General features: G+C 41.1%; 1 protein-coding gene and 1 long non-coding RNA gene across 4 annotated transcripts in view; one reads left to right on the plus strand and one right to left on the minus strand.

Moving 5' to 3' along the window:
* The first annotated feature begins 1560 nt into the window (after positions 1 to 1560).
* KLF13 (KLF transcription factor 13) overlaps positions 1561 to 20150 on the plus strand; it is a 29213-nt gene continuing 10623 nt past the window's right edge. For 2 of the 3 annotated variants that reach the window (XR_014934407.1, XM_085515734.1), the window contains exon 1: positions 1561 to 2495. Coding sequence is in view for 2 of the 3 variants with exons in the window: in XM_085515734.1 (XP_085371860.1) it covers positions 1955 to 2495 (541 nt within the window). In the remaining variant the exon portion in view is untranslated. Of the gene's footprint in view, positions 2496 to 12020; positions 12094 to 20150 lie in introns of all 3 variants that reach the window. The other variant, XM_085515735.1, reaches the window with a different exon arrangement.
* On the minus strand, positions 16806 to 17843 carry LOC146758468 (uncharacterized). Its single transcript, XR_014934410.1, has 4 exons — positions 17724 to 17843; positions 17400 to 17443; positions 17203 to 17282; positions 16806 to 16920 (listed from the first exon to the last, which is right to left on the minus strand). It is a non-coding gene; the product is annotated as an uncharacterized LOC146758468 (long non-coding RNA).

Raw genomic sequence — 20150 nt, forward strand, 5'->3', positions numbered from 1 at the left:
TGAGCTGTGCTTCACCTTCTCATGCGATGAACTGAAGCTGTAAAGAGCACAGGATATTGCCCCAAACAGCCTCTGGGACAAGGAGGCTTCCAAACCAACATGGCGCCCAAAGTCTTCTCCACAGCGGAAAGTCACACACAGCATGTAAGGCCGTCAGCTCCTCCTGGAGCCTGCCAGAGCAGAGTAGCCAGAGTAGATAGGAAAGGGCCTAGGGAGCTGAAGGGCTGTGAGGGGCAGGGGTGCAGGGGTACCAGAATGCAGCACAAACATCCCAGATGCTGGGACAGAGATGGTGCTGGTGGCAGTTGGGATAGTCCAGGCCTCCCTTTAACTGCCCATTTATTGATAACACTCCTTGAGAAACTGAATCTGCTGCTAATTCTGAAGAGCTGCCAGGCAGGTCTACTTCAGCAACCCTTCTCCCTTGAAGAGGAGTAGGAGCTTGTACTCAAAACTCTTCATTAATTGTTCTCTTTATTAAATTATTATTATTTCTTTTCATAACTACTCTTTCCTTTAGGGATAAATACATAAGTTCCAAAGTCAACCTTTTTTTACTTGGAAATGTGTAAACATTTCCTGTAGAGAGAAATGTTCGGCAGAACAAACGGTACGACATGCCTGCATCAGAATGATTTGGCTCAGATCAACACAAAACCACATCCTCCTGCGCGAGCAGTGTGCCTCATTTGTGTCTTATTCGTCCCCGTGCTGCAGTGACTCAAGTCCTGCAGAGCAGCACAGGATGCGCTGTTAAGGGAGCAGACACTGAGGATGGTGGTAGACATGGGTTACTCATTGAGCCTGACCTAGAGGGAAGCGCTGCATGAGAACCTAAAGCACAGCTTCTATAAAGCACAGTGGTAGCACATTGCTCCTGAATAAGGCATTTCTATGTGCATGAAACCAACTTTTTACTCAATGCCAAAACTACGCAAGGTTTTGTAACAGATGTTCCCTTCCTCCTACACCCCCTCGAACTCCAAAACTTTCCATGCAGAAAGGCTCCCAGAGGAGCCCTCCTGGATTCTGACTGCCTGTGTCGCAGACAAAAGGTCCATCTGTACTTCAGGCAACAATTTCACAAGCATTGGGCTACAGAGAGCATGTTCTAACAGAAGATAAGCACAAACTGACAGCCGTCGGCTCTCAATTCAGATGTGATGTTTTTGAGTTAGTCACGCACACAACCCGCTTATTCATTCCAGCATTAATCTCTACAAGCTGGCTGCGTTATCTCCTGTGAGATGGGCATAATAATGAGCAACTTTGAAATAACCGCGATGCAGCGCAGTGCTGCAGCGAGGAGTGCTCTGACAGGAAGGATGGCGATTTGTACCGTGTGTTCCGTGCGAGCCGCTTAAACCTGTCACAACACATCACATCCCCGCTCCAGCTCCATCTGCAGGGCAGCAGCCAACGGGACGCCCCCTTCCATCCATGGCTGGGCGGTGTCCGCCCGGCCCTGCCCCCGCGCCGCCAACCTGACGGCTGCAGGATGTGGCCGCTCGGTGACGTCAGGCCCAGATGTTCCCCCCAGGCCACGCCCCGCGGGGCTCCGGGCCGCTCCGAGCCGCGATAACGGGCAGAGCTGATCCCGCTGTCACCGCGCCATGCACCCAACGGGGAACGAGCGTCGGTATCGTGTGACATGCTCGAAAATCCAGCGTTAATTCACGCTCCAAGCAACAGGCTGCCGGGATCTATCTGCTCATCTTTTCCCTCTTTCATTGGACTTCAGCGCTTTTCTGATCGAGAGACAAGCTGGGCGTGATCGTCACGAGCAGAGCGCGCTTCTGATGGCTGCGGGAGCAGGCTGGACTTGGGAGAGATCTTCAGAAATAAGGAACGGGCTGCTTGCGTAACCTTTGTGTTTGTCTGTTTGTTTCAAAAGAAGGAAAAGTGCTTTTTTTCTCACCTCTTCACTTTGGATTTCTTTTTGAACTTATGAAAAATGGCAACGGCAGCATACGTGGATCATTTTGCAGCAGAATGCCTTGTTTCTATGTCCAGTCGTGCTATTATCCATAGTCCCAAAGGGGAGACCGAGCCCCAGCCTGATGCCACAACGCGTCCTTCGTCGAATGGAGAAGAGAAGTGGGAAGTCAGAGAGACCGGGAAGGACAATGGATCGTCGCTGATGGTGGTAGCCAGCATTTTAGCAGATCTGAACCAGCACGTCCCAAACTCACCCGCTCTCAAAAGGGAAAAAACAGAGACCTTCGATATCACAGAAAAAATACACATTTCTATCGCTCCTAAGGAGTTTGGGGAAGAAAGTGTGTCTTCGGCTAGTAAGCGTGGAGGAGGAAAAGCAACCACACCTACTAGCCTGGCTGCAGTAACTGAGCCAAGCCCAAGACAAAAGAACAAACGCGGGAGAAGCTGGACTGACCCTGGATCACCCCAGAAAAAGCACAAATGCCACTATGTGGGGTGTGAAAAAGTTTATGGCAAATCTTCCCACCTTAAAGCTCACCTAAGGACCCACACAGGTTAGTTGCAACCCAGCCGGAGATTTAATTGTTACAGCTTGGTAATTAAATGAGTGTTGAAAAACAAACAAACAAAAAAACAAACCCAAAACCGAACCTGTATTTGGCCACCATTACGTTTTCAACTTTTCAGTACTCAAGCTTGGAAAAACCTACCAAAAAAAAAACAAAAAAAAACCCAAACAAGCAAACAAAATGTCCTCTGGGAATAAGCCCTTACAGGGCAGTGGTTCAAAGCTATGCTGCCCTTTTTATTACTTAATATCACAGGGTACGGAGCATTTGTCGTCTGTGTGGATCCTACCAAGCTGTAATTTTTAGCTGCTAGCCGCTTTCTTCGGTGCATCTTCTACTTCCCTTTCCAATGCTTCTTACCCTCCCCCACCTACTTTTTCCTGCCCTGTTCTTCCATCGCTGCCTTTATACATGTTTATTGCTTCCCATACAAGCATCAATACCCTTAATTCTTTAAAATTAAATGTTCTAGAGGCACCCAAATGGCTGTGTTTGTTTCTTTCTTTAGCAGGCATTTTTGTGAAACTAGCAGGCAAGAAGGCAGTTGAAAGGCTAAACATGAGTCACAAGGAGATACTGAACATAAGTGCAGAGGGACATGGGCGGCCTAAGAAAAGCTTTTGAGGGCTGAGTAAAACTGATTTCAGTAGCAAAACGATAACAACAAAACATCTGAACGCTAACACTAACTTATTCTGATCAGCGTTCACTTCTTGGTGAAGTTTCATTTCACCCCTTTGTTGCTGTTATATGAGTCACACACACAAGTTGAAGCCTTGCAAGCACCACGGAAGCTAGTGAAACTCTTAAGAATACAATCTTGAAAGAGGCCCCGTGATACGCCATACTACACACCTCTGCCTAGTGGCAGGGAGCAGGATGGCCTGCTCCAGTGGGGAGCACCAGAAACTGGAGAGATCAATCTCTGCTGGAGATCCAGGAACAGCATTTCTGGCAAGGCACCACGCAGATGAAAGCACGTTTGTGCAAGCTGTTCCACTGAATTATTTCAGACAAATTAGTTTACTAAAGTCTGTGATCAGTTCACTTCTGATGTTGAGAAAAAGATCAGAACCACACGACAGGCACCTCCTGAACCATTATAAATTAGAAGCAGCAGTTCCACCCACGCCAACCAGAGCTCTACAAGCACACCTAGCTTTCCCCGCTGCCTTCTTGGTATAAAACAAAAGCCATGCTAAACTGAGGATGTGCTTTGCTCTGTGGGAGGGGAAAAAAGGACCCATCAAGTTAGAGCATATGGATGGACAATTCCCTATGCAGCACAGCCAAAGGAACAGTGTGTTCCTGGCACCCCGGGCATCTTGCCCTGTTTTGCACTGTGCAACTGTTCTCTGCCTGTTTGGAGTTAGACAGAGAAGGTGCTCGCATGGAATTGTCTCCATTATTTTCAGTTCTTTTGCTCTCATTTCTGACCTTTGCCATTGCCCTAGAAGCAAAGGATAAACTTAGCAGTGTTACTGGGCTCTCAAACCAACCGGATACCTAGGGGAACTCCTCTCCCTGATTAAAGAGAGGAGGGCTGGGCCATGCCTGCCCTGCAGGGAGAGGAGCAGAGTAGGGGGAACAGCACTCCAGGCTGCCACAGAGCAGAGTCATTCGGGGACGCTGGCTTCCCTCCAGGTTCTCGCAGTTGTGTGGGAGTTGTTTTTTTTTTTAACTCTTCCTGTATTTTTTTTTTTCCAGGTCTGTAGGGCTTAATTTGTTATTGCTGTAACTAATGGCACAGAGAGAGAAGGAGAACATGTGTATGAGAGCTAGAGGAAAAGCAGGGAAAGGAATGGTTTTGCCTGGGGAGTGGCAGGACCCTCAGGGACCAGAACTTCTTTGGGTGTTTGTTTTTTTTTTTGACTCCAGCATTTGTGTGGGAAGCTTTAAACACAGCTGCCAAGTTTTCCTCCTCACTGGCAACAGGTCTGTCTCTGTTTGGATTCAGTTTTAAAGGCTTTAATACCTCTTACTTGTCTTGCAGTGTTTCCCAAGGTACTTGCGCTGTTTTTATTATTCTTAAAGTAAGCTGTGGCAGGCTTGGAAAAGCCAACAACATGCAGTGACTTACAGACTGGTTGAACTCCAAAACATAAGGGGGCTTTACTGATTTAGGACATGGGTCTTGGGTCTCCTTTGCTTTTCAGTGATCAAAAAGTTACCTTGCTAACATGTACATATCAGTCTACCCACATGTCCTGTGCACAGGGTAGTGGCTATCCATGTCAACAGACACTGGATCAAGCACTCCAGCAGCATGTGAAATGTACTTTAAGCAGCTGCCCTACTAACTCCCAAATCTGATTCCTAAGCACCAATCAAAAGCTTCTGCTACGGAGTGAAAAATTTCCATGTGCTGTATGACTAGACCAGCTGGTATTTAAGGGCAAACCGAAGTACTGCAGGCTAAAAGATACCAATGATAGTGCTAGAGATATCTGTACAGTGCAGTTTATGACCAGCTTTAGAAACCTGCCTGCCTTTGTCAGCCACCGCGCTCACAAATTTAAGGCTTTGCTCTTCATGCTTGGAGGAGGGGCAAGCTATATCACTGATGTTATGGTGTGGCAGAGAGATACCCAGCCTTTCAAGTGTTGTTCAGTTAAATCTAGTCCACATTCATAGAAACTGAAAGCTGCCATTATGTTTTGCCTGTTTGGTGTTTTGATTGTTCTAGCTCAATTTCAATGCTCAAACAACCAAAGCAGACAGCAGTGTACAGGATGCTAATTAACCCATTTCTAACAGAATTAAAGCTAGAACAGCCAAGGAGGCAGTGTCTTCCTTTTGTCCTTAGATCACTGCTTGGAGTGCAGTGTTTTAGAACGAAGCTATACGTGCCGAAGTGATCCACAGTGTCTTGTGCTTTGTATGCCAGCCAGTAAGGCAAGCTTAACCTTTGGAATGCTTCACCTTTGTTAACGAAAACAACCTTGAACCAGGCGGATAACACTGGTCACCAAGTTCTCTGCAGTTCCCTCCACCAGCCTGCAAACCCCATCCCCCCAGGTTTCCTTTCATGTTTATATTTTCCACCCCACCCACTCACTGGATGTGCTGGAGTTTACCATGATCATCAGCCACAAAACCCTTGAAGATTTAATGTTTACCAGAAGGTTATACTTAGTATCAGCGGGTAACGTCAAGTCCAGATTCTTTTCCACTGAGGTTCCCGTGGACCTCAGAAGCTGTGTTGTGCTCCACAGATGCAGCACTCTGTCTCAAACTACATTGATCTCATTGATACAGAAATTCCTCTGGCCTAGCAGCTTAAGAAATCCCCTTTACTTCTGAGAAGATTCCTCACCAGGAAGCACTTTCAGAAAATCAGGCAAAGGACTTACATTACAAAATTCTCCTTCCTCTTAGGCAAGTTTTCTGCACAGGCTTACTAGACAGGTTTGAAAATTCTCTGGAGTCACTGGTAACCAGTTAGTATCTCTGATGCATCAGTGGGAAGAAAAAGTGCAAAGCCGGATAGCCACCTCAAGGTAGAACCTCATAGCACATTATGCACAACCACTGTGTTTTGAGAAGTTATAGAGTGCATCGACTCATTGCGTTATACAACATGCAAATACGTAGGATCCCCAAAGTTCTATATATTACAGCTCCCCCCAAATCACTGTGACTTCTAAAGCTTTTACCCATCTGCATAAGTATCTCATCATACATGCAGAGAAAACACAAGATATAGCATTGCTCAATTATTCTAGTGAATTTTCCTTCTGGACTTATGGGTAATGCTCACTAAACACTACATTAGAATGTAGGAGGTGGTTTTCAATAACCAGAAGTCAATGTATTTGCACTTATTAGTATGAGCTAAGGAGAAGTAGCCAACAGTGTCAATCTGAAGTGCTACTGTGATAAGTATGTCTTGTGGGACAGGTCACTTAACAGTAGCTCCTCTGTTCCATCACTAAACTGTCATAGCTTATTTCTCCATGGCCACCTGGGCATAGAAAGAGGCTATCTTATTCTAAGGGAACACTATTGGAATTTTTAGGCAACACTATTTTGAGGGAGTAACACAATCTTAGGGAAACACTAAGGAACGCATACAAAAAAATCAATGTTTAACTTACAATTTCTTCACAGTCATTTCCCTAAGGAGATTTTTTCTAATGAATTCATAACTGAGGTCTGTGAAGGTGGGGAAACTCATCATATATTTGGTATTTGAAAGCAGTCTTCTGACATACAAATGAATTGGGCCTCACTCTCACAAGGGTAATACTAGCATAACAATTAGGCTGGACTAAGTAGCATGGTATTCAACCTGTGTTCAGGTTTGCAAAGAAGCATTGATACAAAGTACAGATAGTGTTTTAAAAGGAAGGATGGTTTTCACTTTTGGTTCTAGTAAATCTGATTTGTTCTATGTTAATTTAAAGCACGGCAGTTAGGCACAACTTCTATAAAGTTCATCTGAATCAAGGTGTCAGATAAACGCAAGTGAAGAAACTGAGCAACAAGCATAAGGAGAAGCAAGTTCACAGGCCAATGAAATAAGGTGTACCTTACATTTTAGCACCTCCCAATAACTGGAAACTTAAGAGCTTAGCTAGATAAAAGTGGACTAAATCTGGCTTATGTTCCCTTTTAGCTTCCTTTGTGTAAGCACATAATGACTGCAGAAGGTGGCAAACGTAGATGAGCTGAAGGCAGGCAATGTTGATAAAGAAGGCTGCAATATAAGAAACTTGAAGCAATTCCTCCTGTGTTACCCAGCTAGTGCTGTGTACCACTAGTTCAGCCTGTCCTCTAAGCTAGTAGCTCTGGTCTGAACATAAAGCTGCCTTCACCCTGAATGGGACACCAGCAGAAACAGGAGGTGCTGATTTCCCACAAGCAGGAGTACAAGCTAAGTGAATTTAGCCTTCTCAATGCTGCTCTGCAATCTCAGTTCTGGTAGCTGGGCCTCCAGTTTATTTTACTCATGTTGGTTAGCTGGCTGGCTTTACATGCCTTACTCACTACCATTGGCATACACTCAGTTTATCAAGTGGTTACAGGGCGCCTCTAAGCTTTTCTGCCCCATAATACTCTTTCTTATACTGCTTTCCACCTCCTTTCTAAGCTTAGCAAAAACTTCTCTCAAATGTTATTCCTTGAAACCAGCTCAAACAACAGCCTCAGGACAGCTTCAGCTTCAAATGAAACTGTACACATGGCCCCTTCAGCCTAAACCATAAGCATTCTCCCTTATCTTCATTTAGTACAGTTGCCTGTTCCTGAACCTTACTGAAAATTGATGCTCTTAGTCATCTTTCAATAACCCTTTAATTTTCAGAACAGTACAAAACTGTGAAGCCTTGATTTTGTGGGATTTTTTTTGTTTTGTTTGTTTGTTTTTCTGAAATAGCTCTGTAACTCTTGAGAAGCGCTGCTAATTCTTCTAAGAAAGTTTAAAGTGTAGAAGAAAACATGACACAACTTCATTAAAAGTCATGCTAAGGTCCTCAGTCCAGTGTGCAACTCCAAAAAACATACTAGCTACGCATACTGATTTTAAGCCAAGATGCAAACAGTTTGTGCTTTCTGAAGGTAATAAATAAGCAGTATATACGCTCTACAGCTTTTCATCTTAAAAATCTCTCAAAATAAGTACAGAGCACAAAGTTCATGAAAGAGTAAGCAAGTTTTAAGACTTACATTTTCAGAAGTAGCCAGCGTCAGAAAGGCAAAACTGCTGCTGCTCACTCCATTTACCTCTCTAGTTCAGGATTGAGTAACAGGATACAATTGACTCAGCTGCAAAAGAGTTTGGGTTTAATTGGTTGTGTGGAGAATTCAATTGGTGACAGCTGCATTTAGTAGTATTAGCTACAAAAAAAGCACTAAATCTTCTGACAGTTATACAGATATTCTTTGAAAGTCTTCTCCCTTCCCTGCACCCCTTTCAGTCTTTACTAAGGTATTAATCATTCATCAGTTTCTGAATTATTAATGACAGGATAGCCTGAAAGCTGTTATCTCTGAGATATGTTATGTTTTGGGTCATTTAGAATAACAATAGGAAATGAATTTGTACTTGTCTGGTTACCACAGTCCGGTGTACAATACAATACATACTTTGAAAAACCAAAAGCTATGTCTGACAGTATTTTGCAATAGGAGCAAACACATGATAAAGTTCACAGAACCAAAGAACACCGTGTCCCACCATTATCGTCCCACATCCATTGAAGAGCAGATCTTGTCAAGAATTTCTTCATCCAGTCCAACTGCTGAAGCTTGTTGCCTCCATTTTTGAAATACTATATAAGACATGACAGAACATATGAAAAACAGTTAACTCTGGAATATAGGATGTGTGATAAAAATATATTGATTAGGAAGACCAGAGCAATGATTAAGTCTGCTATTTAATAGCTGAAGTTGTTTTTCAACTTAAAAAAAATCTCTCTTGAAAAGACTGTAGAAGGAAGTGACCATTTTGTATCCCTGAAGAACAGAATGAAAAACTGAGCGAGTACTTCAGAAATCTGGACCATAAGAGAAGGTCTCTCTGCCTTCTTGGAGAAATAAAGCTGTTGATAACAACTGACAGAGTTTAGGTATTGGAGCTAACAAGCCTTTAAAGCAAAATTGTACAAGTCACTGTCATAGCTGAAATGAAGACTGGATCTACCAAGTCAAAAACTCCTATTTCTTCCTCTTCTTCACTATCTTTGAAAGGGCTGTAATCAGCATAGCTAAATATTTTCTCCCTGTAAACTTTTCCCCAACTTTTCTCTGTTTGCTTTTGCTGACTGACGGGAAGAGAAAGATGACAATTTGTTTAAGAGACAAACGAGCACTGAGTCTGAGGAGGGGATTCATGGTTGGGTTATGTTGCACAGAAACACAGTCAGTAAACCAGGAAAGAAAATCTACAGAAAGAAAACCGAGCAATTTGTGACTTGCACAATTCTTTGCAAATTACATTTTGCTGAGACAAGTTTTACTCTGACAGCAAGTTGCCAATGTGTGCAGCCTGGGATCTTACATTAGGAGAGCAGAGGGTGATTAACAGAAAAATCCCAAAGATCTCGGTCGTGCAGATAGTCCAGAAGGAGTGAGGAGTGTGCTTATATTAGAAATTAATTACAGCCTTAGGGAAAAAGTGTTCTGAAGTACCTGCAGATGATTTTTGTGCAGTAGCTCATCCAGTGCTTCTCTGCAGGACACTAGAAACTATCTGTATGTCATACATGTTCTGTATAAACAAATCTTTCATGAAACTGTAATTCATTAAGAACTAAACTCAGTCAGATTTCATTTGAAAAGAAGGAGCCTTTAACCATTCAAAAGACAAGTGCTGCATTGTGTTGTTGCCTGGTAGAACATGGCTATGGCACGTCCAAGAGCACAAACCTGGAACTTGTTTATATTGGACATGTGGTTTCTAGTTCTGTTTTATAACTTAAGTATGTTCCAATTTTTTTCCCCCACCTTCCAGACTTGGATCAGCTGTTTGGAAATCAGTAGTGACAGAGCCAAAAACATTCTACAGTCTTTTAATGCAGAATAGCCTTTGTAGGCTCCTTTCTATAGTATTTGCAGAGGTATCCCTTTGTTACCAACTAGGCGTTTATTAGGCAGATCCACCTGGGCAGTGAGCTCATTATCTTGCTGTGTATGGTTTTAACAACAGCTACACAATGTAGGTTATTTAAGTTCAGGCACTGAAGCCAGACACACATATCCTGTATTTTTCAAATCTTGCAGACTCAGCAGGTCGTGCACGGCCTCCACTTAAAAGTTTTTAAAACTTCAGAGTTCCATCTTTGTAGCTACTGGTGGAAAAAGCGACCTCAAAAGCTTTTTTTTGCAGCCCTAACAAAAAAAATTTACTTACCAGGAACTTGGCACAAGTCAAATAGTACTGAAGTGCACATGTCCTGAAACGACCCTTGGTGCAAGGGAAGGATTTTCTGTAATCATTTACAGCATTTTTGGAGAGTTCTCAGGAACTGCAGGCAAAATATTTTCGACCGACTGTTGGTGTTGCAGTCACTGGATCAATAAGCTATCTTGGATTTATTGCACATTATGTGTTTTCCGGACTGGAACACTATTCAGGGGAGAGCACTGTATTGCTGCTATACATTTTCAGCTTTCCATCAGCTTTGGCCCTGCAACAAGCAAAAGCAGCTCAGCAACACATGAGCAGAATGAGCAGCTTGGGCATGTAGTCTTTACTATCACTGACAGTAGTTTTAAAACCTGCTCGAGGGCTGGAGCAGAAATGCTAAGCACTTGGTTCTAGAGGAAGACCAGTAGAGGTAGAGCAGCTGAAAAGGAGTAATTGAGCTTCTTCAGCTAAATGACTGTATTTCCACTAGGGGCCTTGCAGTAGAGCTAGCTGAGAAGGGTTAGAACATGGCAGCCTAGTCTGTCATACTTCCTGCCAAAATATTCCGCAATGGTGAGCTGCTTTTAAAATCTCAGAGAAATATTTGTCTTGCAATTTGGGTGAAATAAATGAAATTACATTGGTATAAATTTACATGCAAGACCAGGACTTCATAGATTCTTGCAAAACCTCACAGCGTACACGGGGCTTTCCTAGATTCTTTACTTCATAACTTGGGATTCTGCTGTAACAAACACAGAGAGGCCACTAACTAATTCCTGTTATGTATTATGGGGGGAGGGGGGGGAGAGTGGTTAATGAATTTAAATTTGTCATTTCTTTTAATGCCAGCAGAACAGCAGAGGAGCATTAAAACAGGATTACTTTGGCAGTTTTTGTTTGTTTTGGCGATTAATGCATTTTGGAAGACCAATGTGAATTATATGCAGCCCTTATGCACGCATGTGAAAATCCTAACAGAGCACTGAAAGCCCCTCTAAGTCAATGGAAATTTCCATTTGGCATATGTATGTCCATATGAGCAGTGCCAATAGAATGCTGGCAAATACCAGTCTTCTTGTATAACAAACCCAGGGTGTATTTACAAAGTTGGTTTTTGAAATTTTAAGAGCGCAGCCAAAACAAAACTGGACGTCTTGGATACCCTGAAGAATTAGTTATCTGCCACCACTCACCGACAGATGTTTTTCTCCTTTATGCAGAGATACACAACATCTGCATCTTCCATTTTCTCCTACTGTCATCATTCTTGGAAATAACAGAATTCTTCTCACTAACACGACCTACAAAAGACTTGCAGAAGCAAGGATATGCTATTAGTGCTATGCTACCAGTGGGAACATAGCTGCATATTATGGGAACGTAATGCTTCTCAAGACTCATTACACAACTTTCTTAGCGTCTCCTCTGCATATACATACATCAAACAAGATCAGTAATTACTTTTACATACTGAAGGAGACTTTCACCATTTTTCTACATTTTCCTTCCAGCTTCAGTCAATTTTCTTGTGTTGGCACCCCCTCTCAGTCTGTGGGACAGTTTTACTAATGGCACCACTTAGTTGACCAAATCAGCCATAATTTAAGTCAGCATCTTTTTGACTCTAACTTCTGGGGAACTGTTTTAATCAACAGGTCTCACAGATGACTTTCAGAGAATGAGATGGTTGAGCATCCCATCAGTGTTGTCATTGCTGTGCTCAATGAAGTAAGTAAAGGTTGTAAAACAGTTGGCATAAATGCTTTTCTGTAAACCCTGTCGCAGACTTAAACAAATGGGAAACATATGAAGGAAATGTATTTAGGAACATGACTGTCAGACACCTTATTAAGGTGCTAATTATGGAGCTCTCCATGCAAAATGCAGAGACAAAACTGGATTGAGAAACAGCTTCTAAGCACTGCTTGCCAAAGCGCAGCTGGTCAGCAGCAGCTTCTTCTAAGCAAAGGTTCAGGATGTCTCCAAAGGTGTATTTTGCTTTGCTTTAAATGGAGTAAAGAACATTTTGTCGTTCTGTTTCTTAAAGTAAGTTCAGTTTATGGAATTGGCTGTTTCTGTTAAACAGCTTGGACTAAGTAAACATGCTGTTTCTCTACCAATATAAGCTCTCACCTAACTCACAGTACAGGATCTAGAAGATGAATGACTATTCTTTTTTAGACCCTGTTGCTAACACTGTTTACAGGTGAAAGCCACTCACTGTGTTGGTTTTTTTCTGCATTTCCATACATCAATTTTTGAGCAGTGCTGCCTCTGGAGAAAACAATATCACTGAACATATCAAAGCAAGATCAGCTCTATAATGATAAGCTATAGTGAACCTACAACCTTTTCTCCAACCTTTAAAATGCCATTATTTGATAGGCTGCTGCTAATTACCTGAAGCTTTAGGGCTCAATAAAATAAAAAAGTCATAGCTCAGCTCTTTCACTGAGCTTGATAGGATAGAATAATATAGATTTGAGTACTCTCCTTTTCCTCAGTCTAACATGGAACTTTGCAGAAGCATTCTTTCATCCTTCTTTCATCCTTATCTTGACTGGTGTCCTTACATACTGTTTATGAAAACATAATTTTTACATGCTATAGAGTTCTTACTTTTGAATGTACAAATCACTGAGCTTAGAAATTCTTTCCTCTCATTAAAAATGTAGAAGGTAACAAAGTCCTGGGTGCATCCAGGTTACACTGTGTATTTCTGTAGTAGGCACAGATGTTGTAAGCTGGATATGGCTACTGCTGCCTGTAGTAGATCCTACAGGTCAATCAGGGAGACAGACATTTGGTATAAGCTACATTTTTCTGTATGTTTTATGTGTGTGTATATATATATATATACATATATGTACATATATATACACACAGAGAGACATCTGCTTTCATAGATGGTAAGATGAAGTTATCACAGAAAGATGAATGTGTCACAACAACTGATGTGATACACTCAGATTTTCTTTGCATGCTTTGGCGGAACTGAGCCGTACTCTCGTTTGCAAATGATAAACTTTGCAAGTTATCATTTAACAGTTTCCTCAGCTCAACAGTTGTAGAGTTCTGTGGTATTTCCTTTCTGAAGAAACTAACATGCTTTCCCTTTGAGTGCAGTTGTTGCCATTTCAAGTACAAACACAGTAAGAACAAGAATACCGCAGCACAACTGTTTTTCACTTTGAAATGTTTCTCTATAAGCAAGCAGACAACACTGAGTATTTAACTATATGATGCTGATGTTCTCTATTTTCTGCACAGAACAGTAAATACCTGTGACTACTGAAGTATTATCTTTCCAAAGACTAACATTTTCTTACTTGCCTAACAGCCCAAAAGATCAAGGCTGTTAGAGAGCAGATCAGCTAGTTTCTTAAATGATAAAGTGTAGCAGAGCATGAGTAAATGTAGCTGAGGCACTAATAATTTTTATGTTAAGAAGTAACAGAAATCTTTTTACTACTACTTGTATGCTTATAGAGCAACTGCATCTAGACATGAATGTAACCTGTAGATCTCAGAACCTTGGTATAGTGCTTATTCTGGCAATAAAACAGCAAGTCAAAAACACATCCAAGAGGCTTCTTAACTGCTTTATAGTGCAAGTGGTGGCTGCTAGATGGCCCTTCTAGTATGCTTCCTGTATATTAGCCACATTCTGTGCAGAAATATAAGCGGTTTTAAGGCTAGACTATTCTGTAAGGGGAAGCAATGAAAACATGAGCAAGGCATGCAAAGAAAAAACAGTTATAAGACATCAAGAAGCTATGTTTGTATAGATGTATAATGTTATGAATTTCAAAACAGTAAAGATGCTCCTTCCAATACTACTTTGAAAGAAAAAAAAAGAATCCAGATAGTTCCTGCATTTCCAAAGAAAAGAGAGAAGTTTTCAGTTACATATTCCAAGATGGCCTTGACAAAGTCATCTCTGAAATATGTCTGCCTTCTATGTAAAATCTTCACATTATGGTTATGTTAAATCCAAAGCCATACTCAGAAAACTGGATGCTAACTCTTACTCCTCCACAACCACATACTTGATTCATTCACTGCCAGCACTCACTGCCAGAGGGGCCGTTGCCATGGCCTCTCTCCTGTATCACAGTCCCATGTATCAGACATAACTGGTCTGTGACCTTGCAAGCAGATGTCCAGCAAAATACCATAAAACACAGAGAAACTGCAGGTTCTGAGCTGCACCCAGGGCTGTGCTGAAAGAAACAATGCTCTTCCAGTGATGCTTATCTACTGCAGCCTCTCCTGTTGCATGGTGTGCTCCCATCATATGATCTTCTGATGCCTGAAGTCTCACAGATTCTGGGTGAAATTGCTTTGCAGACCTACCTAAGGAGGAATCAATCCTGTGGGCGTCTCATTGCAAAATCTCATTAATAACCAATCACTCCTATTCTGTATAGAATATGAGCAAGGTGCAAAAACACATGCTCTTGGAAAAAGCTTGAGACACTGGACTGGACATTCTCTGATATTCAGAGAACTCAGTTTGCATACCTATGAATTAATGCAACTGCTAACAAAATAATTAAGATAGCCAACACTAAAAGAAAACTAAATAATGGGTAATTACTGAAAATTTTACCCTATTTATTTTCTGCCTGTATATGAGAATGAGACCAACATGCTTACACAAGTATTTGTAGTTTTAAAGAAATAACACATAGAAAAGACTGAAAAGCAAACTGAAACTAGAAAGGAGTGGGTAACTTGCCCTTTTTTTTCTTTAAGTCTGGGGTGCTTAAAGGAGACTGTTAGATGAGGAGATGCAAAATAAACAAGAAAGGTACTGATAGAACAGGATAAAAAAATGAGACTTGCAAGGGTTGAATGCTGAACTATTTGTCTTTTCTAAAAAGCTGACCTGCTGTAAACATGTGCACATCAGAACATGAGTGCAACTGTTTTCACAGAACCTGGTTCTGTTATTAAAAAGTAAAATGAGTCCAGGCTTGAATGAGAAGTACGGCTTTACAGTCTGTGTACAAGTTCTTCTTAAGTGTATGTACAGGTCTATGCATACCTTGAATGGAAGCTGCTTGTGTCATGCAATAGTCCTACTGTCTGATTACCAGCCCATGAAATTACTTCCCAGAACTGCCTGTTTCATGAAGCTGGATGCTCTAAATGGTCACTGACTGATGCTGCCCATGAACTATATCAGTACCATCTTGCATTCTGGCACAACGCATCCAGAGTCAAAAACAAAAGTAAAATTCCCACCCCCTTTCTTCTTATGGCAAACTTTCAGTATCAAACTGCTTTGCTCAGCTATAAAGCTATGCTTATAAGCTCTGCAGAGTCACATTTCACGTATGTTGTGTTCTACAATGTTGCTGATCAAACAATTTGAAAGTTCACAGAGATATTTCATAGTTATAGCAAGGGGCAACTTTCCTATTTTTTGCTTGCTTGGCTTCTAACAAAATAAGATGTCATCTTGTCTCCAAATCCTGGGAGATGCTGTGCACATAGTCTGTCATAACTTAACCCTCAGTGTCTATTCATGCCAAAGTACATGGACTTCAGTTGGAGGCAGATCACTTTCAACATCTTCCAGAATTCAGATAAATAAAGCACAGGTCTAAGTTTAGATGAATAATCCTTTAGTCTGTTATTTTACATAGCGGGGCTACCTTCAATTAATTCAATAAGCTTTGCTTTTACAAGCATTTCTCTGTTTTTAATAGAAAAGAATAATAAAAAAATCATTGATGTATCAACAGAGAAAAGACTGATTCATGGGGTCATATGATTCCTTCTTTGCACTTACAAAGGCAAGTGCTTGTAACAGCGCGGGGAGCCGAAGTTTCACAACTCCAGCAGAAATTCAGCCATATAATTTATCATTACCTATTTGCCTGCTCTCCCAATTAAGCAATCTGAATTACTACATTAGGGATCAAAAACATTACTGGGAGCATTTTGATGAAGTCAGTTTTCATTGAAAGCTCTGTTTAGACCACTACAGAGGCAGTTTTTGTGTTCACTGTATAGACAAGGATAACTTGTGATGTTTCATTTTGATTTCAAATGTTCTTACAAGTGACTTCAGGTTTGAGGCTTTATGTTTGGTCAAACTTTTAAGTTCTTATCTTTCGTAGTAATTCATAAGTGAATTTCACTAGGAGACAGCACAGATTGGAAAGTGGTGGGGAAATGCATGAACACATAATCTCTTCTTCCACTGCAAGAGCGGGTTGGAGAGAATGCCAAGGAGTTTAATGACATTACGAGCTCCCATAGAACAGTCAGATGTTTGATCTGGAGCTGTTTTGAGCTTGCAGAGTGGGCTGTGTAACAACAGAGGAATTCTAAGGTAGCAGAGGACAGATCCAGACAGCCATTTGTAATAGAAAGCTTATGTTTCTGTTGGTACCTTAACTGCGCGTTCCCTGTAGACATTTGGTTATGTCAGCTGTGGGTAAGCTTCTTTTTCCTTCCTGCAAGAGGGAGAATCAAGGCTGGGGAGTTCTCCCTTTTAAACTTCAGTTGCTGATGGCACGTTTTCACTAACTGCCTTTTTTGCTGTAACAGAAGGTGAGCGGTGCAGCTGAAACCATCAGTTTGTAGCATACAATGCATTACAAAAGGAATGTGGACTGTAAATCACTGAGATCTTTGTCCAGTATGTACATTCACCAAGGTCCAAATTATTACTCTACTTTTCAGATTTTAACTGGATGCATTTGATAAAACCTGTGTTGAGTATTACATGCACTTGAAGAGCCCCCCACCAGCCCCTTGTCTCTAAAAGGCTTGAATTGGCTCATCAGCGTCATGGAAAAAGAGGAATAAATTCCCACATACCTTCACTGATGTTGCACTGTAGACTGTACACCATAAGAGGCCAGACTCCTCTGTCCTGTGCTGAAGGATCAACATTTTACCTAAGGAATGAAGAGAGCCCCGTGCACAATAAGCTGTTGGATACAGGCAGGGTCTCTAGGCTGAAATTCTTCCTGCTGGGGTGAAGCAATAGGTTCAATTTGCTGATTAGTACTTACAGTTTTTGGCTTTGCAGTCCTAGGATTCTTTTGAAGTATATTTACTGAAAAAATATAATTGACCATTAGAGAAGGAAAAACATCACCACCTTTTAGTTTTGTCATTCAGTAATACTTAGATATGTTTAAAGACTCTACTTACAGCATTTCTTACTCTTATTTTCTATTGACAATAGAGATTTTAATTATCAGTTCTAATTCTTAAATTCATGAAACTGGATAGAACAATAAATCAGAAAAATCCATTTGTTAATTATTAATCCCAGGCGAGCATCACTTTGCACAGATTCTGATACTTCAGTGTGGTTTGCAAATGACACATACCTGTAAGACACACCTTCCTCTCCCTAGTATGCATCATTTAATCCTTTCATCGTAACACAGTTTCATTATCTTGCAATTAAGTGCAAAGGCAATGGGTCAGCTATTCATCTTCATTCTTGGTACGAGCCACAGGAGAGAGAAACTCAAGTGGAAGTTGCTGCTCTTTTAAGTCAGTAACATTTCAGCTGTTTTCCTGAGCACAAGTTGAAGATCTGATGCCTCAGAGACAAGGAGATCCAGTAGGAGTTTTAAGTTTACTGAAAGGAATTTACATGCAGCAATTGCAGGGGCCTGACTGAAAGAAAAATACAACATTTAGTTTGCATTATTTTGGAATATAAGGGCTTTGGCACTGAGGCTCTTGCCTTTCATTTTTTAAGCCTTAGTACTCAGTAACTAAGAGCATTATTTACCCACTGATCCCAACAGCAGAAGGGGAAAAATATGCTGCTTTGATACTAGGCTAGAAGAATATGCTATATATAGTATAGATAAAAGTCCCTGTAAACAAAGGCATGATACTTCATGGAAACAAACTCAATAGCAGTTATTCCTGTTGAGCAGACAAGGTCCATTCTGGTCTGCATGCTGACCTAGACATGGAAGTTCACCCTACAAGATAGTATAAGACGTTTATGTCCTCATGGGAATCCCAGTAGTTCAGATGTCCCCTCTTTTCTCAGATTGGAGGTCTCAATTTTGCTTTTGTATCAAAACTTAGGAGACAGAGACTGAATGGTGAGTGTTGAGCTATAGAGTTAAAACAGAATAAAAGGAAGAGAATTAGCTAACAGTGATGAATCCGTGCAGAACTGTAAGAACATTTATAGCTTATCCTTGAAATTACATGCACTGTAAACATCATCTCATAACCATGTGACATTATCATTACCAGCACGTTGTTTCCTTTTCTGGCTGTTGGATTTCTAGCCTTGCAAGAGGAAGCTGAAGTCTTGATTAGTCACAGTTGTACAGACTAAGAGGTAGCGCAATAAACTTAAAGTGCAGTGCTTTCAAGATGTACATGCTATCACATTGCAATCACATAGAAAGACCACAGCAAAAATGACAAAGGAGAGTTCAGATTAATGTTATGTATGTGGATTTTGACAAGATTATCAGGAAGGTACAGGCTGTAAGGAAGTTGCCACCATTAAGTAGTGTATCATTTTTTCTGGTCATTAAAAGAAAGCTTTACCTGAAACAGCATCATACCTCTGTGGGCTGAAAAACATACAGAGGCTTCTCTTTCATACCTGTCATGGCTAATCACCACGTTAATACTCAACATATTAATGACTAGTGTACAACAACTGGTCTAACTACACCTGGATATTATCACAAACTCCCCCAGAAACTGTGCTAAGAACTTCAGAAGAAGTGAAGATAGAAAAATATGACTCCCAGTGTCCAGCTTAGTGTGGCATTCTGTCTTAAGTGTACAAATTATAGCACTAGATGGGATCAGGAAATGAAAGAAACTATTGTACTCACTTACTTAGGCTGGAAGGGATTCCTTACTTCCATCCCTCTAGGAAGAGTTGCAAAGCCAAATGGCATTTTTGGCAGCTAATCCATGTGTACTAAAAACATGATATGAATGGTTGAAGTGATCATGAGATCCTAGTTTAAACTTGTAGTATGTGCTCCAGGAATGTTTTCAGTTAGACTGCTGTGATTTATAATTCCTGTAAAGGTGGCCAGGGCACTCTGCAACCACCTTGGCACATTTCACCTGCAAGCCCTTTCCTGTTGTCTCTTTCACTCTTTGCTGCTCTCCCATGCATTTTAACCATGCCACATTTAAAACAAGTGAGAAAAAGGATGTCTGGAATGGTGACATTTGTCTGATGCTATCATTTACTGTCATCTATTTTTGTCTATTTTGCAACTGACTTTATTTAGAGCCTCAGACACAACACAGCTGAGACTAGATAAAAGCAATATATAAATAACTATCTCTTAAATGAGAGTGTTCCCTACAAGCTCAGACATAATGCAAATGAAGATGTAAATTAACACAATCATTAATTTATCAGAGAGGCAAGAATATAACCTCATCATGTTGTGAAAGAAACAGTTTGGAGTTCTGGGCAAGTAAAACCTTGTCGTACAGAGTGCTGGCCTGAATGTGCAGAATAGTTCACGTAATACATATTGTTTAAATAAGTAAATGATGCTGGCATACAGTCTAGCTGTGTGACAGCTGATGAGCATATTTGAAGGCATCACCTGTGTCTTACTGTTAACAACAGACTCTGCTAAAGGCCAAAGTTAGGCAGGAAGCCTGCATTTCTCTAACACTGTACACATTGTTAATGCAGTATCTGAACGTGTGTTCATCACTTGGATTTTAGTTGTTCTGATTAGTGTTGATTATATTCAACACTTGTTGAATATAATTATCATTAACATTATCACACACTT

This window comes from Coturnix japonica, chromosome 14 (genome assembly GCF_054131305.1).
Source record: "Coturnix japonica strain WE chromosome 14, WE-NBRP24, whole genome shotgun sequence".
Taxonomy (NCBI): domain Eukaryota; kingdom Metazoa; phylum Chordata; class Aves; order Galliformes; family Phasianidae; genus Coturnix; species Coturnix japonica.